Genomic DNA, 10,960 nt, shown 5'->3' on the forward strand with positions numbered 1-10,960 from the left:
TCCAGCAGTGGCGGCTGTGGCCGAGTTGCCGTACATGGTGACGACCAGTGTTGCCGGTAACGCGTTACTTAGTAACGCGTTACTAAAAAAAGTTGCTTTCTAAAGTAACTAATAGTCTAACGCGTTACTTTATTCTACAAAGTAGTCTGATTAAAGTTACTGTCCAGAGAATCAATGCGTTACTCCACATTTTCATGAAGAAGGCGAACTATCTCACTGTTGTAACAGTCACAAACTACTGCTAACTACGAAGATGAGGCAGAAGTCATTGATCACCACACTGAATTCAACCATGGTCTGGTCATGAATGGTTTGCACATTCAAAACAAAAGTGATGATACTTTTACTACTAGTTTTATTAACCAACAGGCACACAACACAACAAAAAAAGTGTGCATTATGGACCATAAAAGTGGTAAAAAAAATAATTTATTTACATCCTCAACTGGTCCGTGAAGCATTATGGGATGAGGTCGTCTCCGCCCTCTCGCCAGGGGGAGTGACGTCAGACAAGTTACGTTTTCAGTAGGGGTGGAACAAAAAAACGATTCGACCGAACCATCGTTCGTCAAGGGGAGCTAAACGACCGTATCGGTTGCGAGTGAGGCTTTATGGTTTTCATAACAATAGCAAGAGTTCTGCGCCGTGCTCTACTTGTTTTGTTTACATTTCAGTAGCATCACCATTCAAGCTACTTCCGTGTTTCCGTGCTCGCGACACGGCGCGCGCGCGCGCAACGAGTGACAACATACAAATGGAGACAGTTAGCAGAAGCCGGTGCCGTACATCTCGGTATTTCCCATGGCTATCGAGTCCTCTCGGTGCACTTGTATGTCGGCGTTGGTACTGCGCGCGAGCCAAAAAGAATAACTCCCGTGACGATCCAATGCATGGATTCAAACGACACAGGTATGTCCCACAGCCAACACACCAGCTAAGCTAAAAGCACACTGCAAGTATCTCATTTCTCAGTTTGTGGCTCCCTGTCAATGTCTACAACTAGCATGAGCAGCAGATAGGAGAACTGAGACGTGCCCGCGATTACGACAGCCCAAAAAACAAAATATAAACAGTAGTGATTCTGTGGTCATCATCGTGTCTCAGATTAAAAAAAACAAAAAAAGATGTCATACATTAACCAAAAATGAAAGTGATGACAAAAGAAAAAACAATTGTTAAATTCAAAAATTGTTGATTAAAAAGGGAAATGAACTTTTGGAAATATTTTTGCATATATTAAGTGGTTAAAATGTGTTTGATAGATTTATTGTTCCATAAGGTGGCTTCATATTTCTTTTGGCTGGACGGTAGGTTTATTTCATGTCTTAAATTTATGTTTCTGAAATACTTCACAATGTGCAAATATTCTGTTTAATTGTGTTGGTGTCTGTCTAAAGGTTAAATATTTATATTTAACATTAAATTATCAACCTTTTGTTTTCCTGATCCTTATTTTGAAGAGAAAAAACAAACAAACCAAAAAACAATTATAACTGTCAATAACTACTAATAAATATTTAAACTGATACATGTGTACACACTGGAATAGCGGAACAAACAAACAATAGAGGAATTTAGGGGATTTTCATTTTCAACCTGGATAGATTTTTATTTTTTGTTTTATAAAAAGTATTTACGTTACAAGAAGTCAAGAGAGACTGCCTATTTTGTTTTTCATAAAAAAAAACTTTATTTTCATGTTAAAAATGCACTTTCAATAAAGTATTTGGAACTCATTATTTTTATGTTGAGATGGTGTTATTGGCAGCTGCTGAAAGTAACTAAAAAAGTAACTTTTAATCTAACTTAGTTACTTTTAAAATCAAGTAATCAGTAACGCAATTTAGTTACTTTTAAAACCAAGTAATCAGTAAAGTAACTAAGTTACTTTTTCAAGGTAACTGTGGCAACACTGGTGACGACACCAAGGGCACGGTCATCTAGGTCTCGTTGGACCGCGGCTTTGACGGTCCGTCAAAATACGTCATCACATGAAACAATTTGCTATGTTACTGTGTTGGCGGAATAAAATGTTCGGTCACGGTATGTCACACTTATTAACATCCTCATAATGCCTCACTTTCTAACGACAGTACTATTGCTAGCCAGCTTGAGAGTCAACAATTTTTTATTTATTTTTTTTACGAGGCCGTTTCAGATGCACATTTACCAAAGTAAACATTGAATCATAATATTTGTATTAGAAACTTATTCACTGCCAGCCATTTTAACTAATTTCAAAATTCTCAATACCAACGCGATATTACGTTCAATAATTATATATAAACCGAATCTACCAGATGACAGAATAGACTCTATCCCCGCTCGAAAAAATATATAATTGACAAGTATTCTTGTCAAAGGCAGTGAATAAGTTAAAAATGCTTTCAGGGTGATTTTTCACTATTAATCACCATTCACACAAAAACATAGCTAACAGTGTCCAGATTTTTTTTTCTATATTTTTAAAGTGTGGTGACATTAGCAAAAAAAAATAATAATCATACACAATTAGCTGTTCTTAGGACTCCTAAATCATTACAAGGGCAAATTCCTCTCTTCCCTCCAAAATGCTGGAAAAAAAAAAAAAAAAAAAAAAGGTTTTCAACACGAAGACCAGTTGGCGTTGGTGTCATTCATTTAAAAAAAAAAAAAAAAAAGTTCCTATAATGGTGTGAGAAGTCACTGAATAATACAGCGCCATTACCTCCAAGTTGGCAACACTGAAGCCACTGAACCTGCGTTTGTTCGTTTGCACTGCAGATACACATACACATCAAAATAAAAGCAGTGCATTGATTTTGTACTTGTATGACTTCATAAAGGCTGCAGAGGCTTATAGACAGGCCAGCTGTAGCCCATGGGCCGTATTTTCCCCCACATGGGCTCTCAGTCTTTAGGTTGGTGGGGCAGGATTTAAAATGAGTAGCAAACAGCATAAAAATGAGCACCAAACATCAACTTCTGGTACTCATTTGAGGACCAAACCAAAATTTTGATGCACACCCCTGTTAATAATACATTATTTTGACTACAACTGAAACTTGTAGCTGCATTTTATACAACATGCAATAGTAGTTTATTTATAGGAACAACAAAAACTCAAGCTGGTCAGCCTGGGTTGTTTTGCAAGTTTTTGAAACAAAAAAAAATGCAAACAAAATGTTATAGCTGCTGGTCATTTACCGTCAAGCAAGCATATCAATATGACTGATATCACTGATATGGCAACAGCTTTTGAAGCACAAAACATGTCAAAACCAGCTCCATAATTTGATGGTTTAAAAATGGATGAGTTCCACTAGTTGTTAAATTCTTTTTTTTTTTTTTATTATAAATAGCAAGTCACACTGTGTTCATTGTAAAATTTTGGTGGAGCTATGTTTTTAGATATTACACAAAAAGATGACATATTTTACTCAATGGAAGCAATTTTAAATGGTTGAAGAGAAAAGAGATAACAACATTGCAGCAGTTAGCGACTGAGGTACCTTAAGAGATCATTGATGGCTACCATTTGTCAACTTTAGAGGGCTCTTATACGTTTTCTCTAGGGGCCCCAGGGCTCCCAGAAGACCATACCAGGCAGCACCACAATGCAAGATGATGTAAAACAACACAACTTGGCGCAAATGGAGTTTAAATGGCAGAAATTTCAATGACTGCCAAACACCTCACAAGTCATGCTAACAAAATGAATGGGCTTGTAGATTGGCATTGGGGTCAGGTGCATAAGGCAGAGGGCCTTCTCGTTCAAGAGTCAGAGAGGTAAGAGGCTCGATTTAGCCTACTTGGGTATCAAGTTACATCACTGTGCAGGACTGGGTCAACAGGTTCGTTAGACTGCACACTGATGGGGGAGGGCCTGTCCCAAGATGCTAATGTCACAGCTGGAGTTTGCCCTTGTTAACACACATTCTTCAGCACTAGAAAACACAAATTAAAACTGTGACCTGCGGTTACCTGGCTTACCCTACCCACAGCCAGTTTGGAAATGTGGTGCGAGCTTCTACCTGTTCCATTAGAATGAATCATGCTCGATGTCTCCAATGCCTTCACGTCCACACAACTCATTCTTTTATTTTTCCCCACAGAACTCAAGCTAATAATATTAGAACATTTAAGTCATACAGTTGTTATTTTAAAGTAACATTAACATTCATTCAACTGTGAGAGAACTGTAAACAAAACAAAAAAAGTTATGCCTGTATAACTGTACTGTGTATAATAAGGTGATACTGGATCTTATTGCTTTGAATGACAGTCTGCTGACCACACGAAGCTTTCACTATTTACTTTTCTAGTCAAGTGTCACAATCCTGACAAACAGTTACCCATTAATTAGTGTTAACGTGTCTAAATGTCAAGTATTTAAATCATATATTTATTTCATATTGTCTATTTAGAAACATGGTTACATATATCACAGAAAAAACAAAGTTCTGTAGAACAGCTACATGTTTCATAAGTGATGATTTACTGTAAAATTCACTCATCCTGATGAGTGACTAAAAATCCAACAGATATTTGTCTGAATACTCGGTAGAGTGCAAGCTCTGGAGACAGTAATTTAACACACTGTGCCTTAAAGGGGAACTCAACTAAACCTGATTTCCCCCCTCAATAATACCAGTACATTGTATGTGCCAGCACTAGTCAAAACACAATACTCTGATTAATGTTGGAATTATGAAATACGCATTAATTTGAATAAATCATAAACATGCAGGTCAGTGGTTGCAATATTTTGTGTAATGGCCATCAGCCGCAGACCAGAATCAATGACAGCATGTTCTAATTAATTACCAATTGTTTAGTGTATTAAACTAGTGATGAAACATGATTTCGTCGGGACGGTGTGTGGATGTTAGTGGCAACAGTTGGTGGCAATGAAAGGTAGACAACAATTGCGAGTCAGCGGAGTTGCGTGTACGACATCTGCTGGCTAGAAAGGTGGACTTGTCCGATGTATAGTTTGCCATTGGTGAATATACACCAAATCTGTCTGATTTTCTTAATGAATAACACAGGCAGGGAGAGCTGATTCATGTCACATTCATCCGATTTTGCCCTAACCCTTAATATGGTAGCTTCCTAAGCATGTGGATGCAATGTTTTGTTTTTTAAATACATAATTTGTAGATTTAAGTACACAGTATCAGATAAAGAAGATATGCAAGCTTTAGATAAGAATATTTCAACCAAATAAATGACACTTCTATTGTGGCTCATGGTGAGTGAGCACACAGGCCATCAGTCATAAGAGCCCAATACAAGTAAAAGCTGGGAGAAAATGAGCAAAATGAAGATCCACATACAGCATTAGGAGTCTTAAGTGGGGAATACGTCGAGTATGTTGCATCTTCTGCTGAGGGAATGAAAGCTAATTAGTACTTTCCGCAGTTGTGCCGACTTTACTCTGGTAGACGGCCCTGGTTTACAGACAACTGGCAAGTACACAAATATCTTGTCCTCCTATTAAGACGCATATTAAATTTCATTTTTATCTATCAAGGGAACGATGCACATCATATCACCTATTGCAGCTCCAATCTCCCTTTGCCCCCCCCTTTCATCCCCTAAGAATTGCACTGAAGTGAAGCCAAGGAATAAAACCTGAATAGATTCATTCAGCACCATTCCAGACCACAAGAACAGTGGGAGTTAATCCGCAAGGGTCAAGACAAACCGCCAGCACCTTCAGGAGCAAAGCGTTGCCAATTTGATGCAGCAAATGAAGTTGATGCAAGACACTATTCATGGAGAAACATCTCATCAACAAATTGTGCAAGCCATCTTTAGTGCAATTGCGACAAAACAAGATTTACTTGCAACGTTTTTCTTTGAAATCATTGTTGCTCCAGCCTGATCAAACAACAAAAACATCATAACTTGGCTCAACATAATTGTACAAGGGACAGCTGGTATGATTCTACTCTGAGATGTTTGCAAACAGGTTATCCCCATCCACCGATGTTCACAGAGCAAAAGAGTGTCACAGTTTAAAGGCCTAGATCAGGGGTGGCCAAGTTCGGTCCTCAGTACCCCCCCTATCCAGGCCTGTTTTCTATGTCTCCCTCCTTCAGCGCACCTAAATCTAATGATCAGCTAATCAGCAAGCTTTGCAGAAGCCTGATAACGATCCTGATCATGAATCAGGCGTGTTAGTGGAGAGAAACATGGAAAACAGGCTGGATAGGGACTCTCAAGGACCGAGCTTGGCCACCCCTGGCCTAGATACACCAATCCGACGTTGAGTCAGACAGCGTTGGGCCGACAGCATGAGCCGTCTGATCAGTGTATAAATTATTGTTCTAAAGTCGAATCGGGTTGGAATACGTCTTCGGGGGGGGGGGGGGGGTTCCAGCAAATTTGACATGTTCAATTGGCACCGGGCGTCGGGGCATTTGATCACTGTGATTGGCTGTTAGCTAGCGAAACAACGCACGGGCCAAGGAGATGAAGTGACGAACGTGGATAAACAGTACTGATGGAAAGCCTGGACCATTTTTTTTCCCCCACTCATTTTGTGACTGGATATAGCAGGCAGGATTTACTTTTATACACGATACCGTGCAAAAAGCCGGAGGGTTTCATTCACGTGGGAGGAGCTCGTCAGAGAAAAAGTAACTGGTATTCATTGTTTACATATATATATCCCGCCCCTGAAAGGTTTCCAGTTGACTTTAGAAATAATGACTATAGCCGCCGATGGTATGGAGAGGAATTACTTCTCGCGCATGCGTTGAAGGTACATAATAGTCGGGGTCGGTGCGCTGTGTATTTACGTAATTTTTCTACGTGACGTGCCAACAGAGCCACAGAGGGTAGGCCTCGGTCACATTTGGCCGACATCGGATTGTTGTACCTAGGCCTTAAAACGGCAACATAATAAATACAGTTGATATGCGACTTCAACAACATCACAGGAAAATGCCTCCACCATTCCTCTATAATTGAATTCAGTGGGAAGCACTGGTACTCATTAAAATGAAAGGCCACCCAACAACCTAACAACTGCATGAATCAAAGGTTTTGTTCTCAGATCAAAGAGATATACATGACAAGCACTGCGGTGAAGTCACTGGGCAAATAGAAACAACTGGGCTTTCGCCAAGGCACTATGACAGAACGGCTATGACACGCTTATCTGTTTCCTGCTTTTGCAGAGCATGCTCTGCATGCATCATCAGCTGTGGATGTACGCTGCTGGGGAGAGGACATGGGGGGAGGGGAGGCGGACAATTAAGCTGGAAGTATATCTTTCGGATTCTCAGTAAAACAGAACGAATGTTCTCCTCGTCCTGACGAGTGGTGGCCGAACACTCATTGTAAAACCACAAGTGGAAAGGTTAGAATCTTAAGGACTCGTCAGTAAACCACAAATGACTCATCTATGTTTCAGTATCATCACACAACTGATGACATGTGTAAACAAAGTCGTACTGCACACTTATTGGTCATCAAAAACATTCTCTGCCAGGAAAGAGGGGGTGTTTATAAAGAACCTGAAGGGAATCCCATCATGAGAAGTGACTCTGGGATTTCATCTCAGTTTCTTCTGAGAAATGTCACCACATTTATTTCTCCTTGAAGAGACACAAACATGCACGAACTCACCAATATGAATCAGTTAAAAGAAGGGTGCTCACTTTGTGATAAACTTAGCTTGAATAAATGAGTTGGAGTTATGTGGCTAAAGAAATGGAGAACACGTTACACTGGGCACCAAACGACAGAGACAATCAAAGTGATGTCCAATTTTTCAATGCCTGTTAATTAAAAACTGTAAAAGCACATCACACAAACAACTAATCGGAAATTACAAATTATTATGGAACAAGCAACAAGCAGACAGAGGCACACACTTTTCACCTTTTTTTCCCACTCCGTTGCTGTTTCTCCATATGTGCACTTAAGCAGCAGTACACCTTCAATCAAGCATGCATCCCCACCTCTATTCTGCAGGAGCATCATGCCTTACCTTGCAAAAAAAACAAAAAAAAACTTAAAAACCAAACAAATCCTAAAACGCATACATTGTAAAACAAACGGATGCGCTCGACGTTTGCTTAGGTGATCATCAAAAAGTCCCACTGTCGATCAAAGTTGCATTCCGATAAATATCGACCCGACACCAGCCTTCCAGAGGGGCGAGAGAGAGAGAGAGAGAGAGAAAGAGGGAGAGAGGGGGGGGGGGGAGCGAGAGAGAGGGGAGAGAGATAGAGGAGAGAGGAGAGAGCGAGAGAGGAGAGAGAGAGCGAGAGAGGAGAGAGAGAGCGAGAGAGGAGAGAGAGAGCGAGAGAGGAGAGAGAGAGCGAGAGAGGAGAGAGAGGAGAGAGAGGAGAGAGAGGAGAGAGAGAGAGGAGAGAGAGAGAGAGAGAGGAGAGAGAGAGAGAGAGAGAGAGAGAGAGAGAGAGAGAGAGGAGAGAGAGAGAGAGAGAGGAGAGCGAGAGAGGAGAGCGAGAGAGGAGAGCGAGAGAGGAGAGCGAGAGAGAGAGGAGAGCGAGAGAGAGCGAGAGAGAGCGAGAGAGAGGAGAGAGAGAGAGAGAGAGGAGAGCGAGAGAGGAGAGCGAGAGAGGAGAGCGAGAGAGGAGAGCGAGAGAGAGAGGAGAGCGAGAGAGAGCGAGAGAGAGCGAGAGAGAGCGAGAGAGAGCGAGAGAGAGAGAGAGAGAGAGAGAGAGAGAGAGAGAGAGAGAGAGCGAGAGAGAGAGAGAGAGAGAGAGCGAGAGAGAGAGAGAGAGAGAGAGCGAGAGAGAGAGAGAGAGTTACGATACCTTGTTGATGTGCCCTTCCTCACATCGCAGATGCTGCATTTAAAAGCCTCGGCTGTGTTCCGAAAGGTGCAGACGCTACAGTCCCAGTAGCCGTCGTCAGCTTGTTTAGCTTGTCTTTTTGGCCTGACAAACAAGACACACGTTATGTTGAGTTGTTTAGACGGTGCAATTGACACATTTCCTAAATTAACCAAGAAAAGGCGATTTTGGAAGAACGCGAGAAGATCGAGCTACGTTCAAAGACAGCGCGAAGCAGTTGGGGGGGTAGGGGAGTGGGTTAGTTCCAAATATTTGCTTCGAGTCCCGCCAAGTGGACCTCGTTGGTTAATCTCCTAATTGCTCACCAGCGGACGACTGCGAACACCGTCCGATTGTATATCGCCAGTTAGCCTAGCAGGCAGCGCTCGTATTTTTCGGCATCGAAGCTTAACGTGTCGTGCAAAACTAAACAATGTCGAATTCGACATTGGGCCGCCCAGCACACTGCCTCGAGACGGAAGAGCCTTTCAGCGAATGTCAGGCGTATCCTGTGAAAAAATCCCTTTGTTAAGTGACTGGGTTGTAGGGCGCGAGAAGCCGCCATAGTGACTGCACTGTTCTAGCTAGCTGTGGCAGAGCGACTGAAAAAGGAGAAACGATCCCCGAGTGAAGGAAACGCGTCCAAACGTCGAGCCCGTGGCGCCTCGAACGAGTGGAAATTGGTCAGCAGGCGGTCGCATTACCTGGTAGGGCTCTTTTTGTCGCCCATGGTGAACAATATTCCGCGAGAAATAAGAAGAAAAATGGGCCTCCTTTAATTGTCAGTGAGTGTGCAAGGATCCAGATAGAGCCGCTGCTGAAGCTGCTGGCAGACAGGCTCCACTCAGCGCTGGCTCGAGGCACGGCACAGAGACTGACTGCACTATACCACGTGCTCGCTCTCCTCCAATCACAGCGCGAGGAGCTTTAAAAGTCTGGATGGAGATTTCAGAGCTCTTTTAATAACTACAACTGGCATATTTGACAGTCCTCACCCTAAATATCAAAAAGTAGAAGGTGGCGTTATCGGATGAAAGTTGAAAACAAAGTGACCGGCGAAAAATAAGTCTTTGAGGTTATTTTAAAAGAAAATTAAAGTTGCATTTCAGGACACTGGCTGGCCAAAGTAAAGAATACGAATAAAAATTTTGTCATTGCTAAAAGTACAAGGACATGGCAGGTGCGTCAACCTAAGTGACATTTTATTTATTTATTTTTTTATAAGTATAAAAGTATATAACGTCATGATAATAAAAACTCACACTGAATGAAAAAAAAGAGGATCCTGGTTATAAACAAAGCATAAGTACATATACTTGTGTAAAGAAGATGTTGGAAGAAGTAAGAAGTACTGATTCAACCGCTGTACGTTAAGTGGAAGCATAGGGGAAAAAAAAATCTCTTTCATCTTACATTATGTTCTATCATAATCCACCGTATGGTGGTACTTCTGTATTGTTATGCCCATTCAACAACTTTTCGTTTTGCCTTCAATGTATTTTATGCCGTGGACCTCAGTGGGCGTGTACATAGTTGTACGCTTATTCAAGAAACATGTTGTTTTTGTCTATTAATAAAATTAATTACATGTGGACATTTAGCCATGTTTGCTCCCTCGCTATCCATCCAGCAGCACCGTCCATGGCTGTACTTGGCCCAAACCATCACACATTACACTATGCACCCCCACTAGTCAAACACGACATTCAAATTAATATTACATTTTTGTAATATGAATTAAGCAGCAAAATCGACCTGCTTTTATTCCATCTCAGGGGCGGCCATTTTGCCACTTGCTGTCCACTAAAGATGGCATCACAAGGTGCGTTTCCATTACCTTTTTTTGCAAAAATAAAAGCGATATTGTACTATTTCGATAAAGTACAATTTCGAATTGTCGGTGTTTCCAGTGACGAGAGTTTCGCTTCTGAGGCGCAATTCTTGGAATGTCCCGCCTCGCGAGACCTCGCTATTCTGTAGGAGGTGCTCATGATGTTTACGGTAGACGGACGTCCGGTGTAGTTATATTACTTTAAAAACACTCACCCTTCATCGGGCGGTTTCGGGCATTTAGTGTCGGTGTTGTTGTGGGTGCCCCTCGGCAGTCGGCATTGCAAGCAGTTCTGACGCGAAAGCGAGTGGCACCGTACTTCCTACTTCCTGTA

General features: G+C 41.6%; 1 protein-coding gene across 1 annotated transcript in view; it reads right to left on the bottom strand.

Moving 5' to 3' along the window:
• The window catches only part of rybpb (RING1 and YY1 binding protein b), a 40,533-nt gene extending 30,839 nt beyond the window's left edge, over window positions 1–9,694 (bottom strand). The window contains exons 1-2 of the mRNA XM_077530057.1: window positions 9,500–9,694; window positions 8,778–8,900 (exon numbers count right to left, since the gene is read on the bottom strand). Of these exons, the coding sequence (XP_077386183.1) occupies window positions 8,778–8,900; window positions 9,500–9,525 (149 nt within the window). The 5' untranslated portion in view covers window positions 9,526–9,694. The remainder of the gene's footprint in view (window positions 1–8,777; window positions 8,901–9,499) is intronic.
• Window positions 9,695–10,960: the final 1,266 nt, after the last annotated feature.

The sequence above is a fragment of the Festucalex cinctus genome, chromosome 8 (genome assembly GCF_051991245.1).
Source record: "Festucalex cinctus isolate MCC-2025b chromosome 8, RoL_Fcin_1.0, whole genome shotgun sequence".
Taxonomy (NCBI): Eukaryota; Metazoa; Chordata; class Actinopteri; order Syngnathiformes; family Syngnathidae; genus Festucalex; species Festucalex cinctus.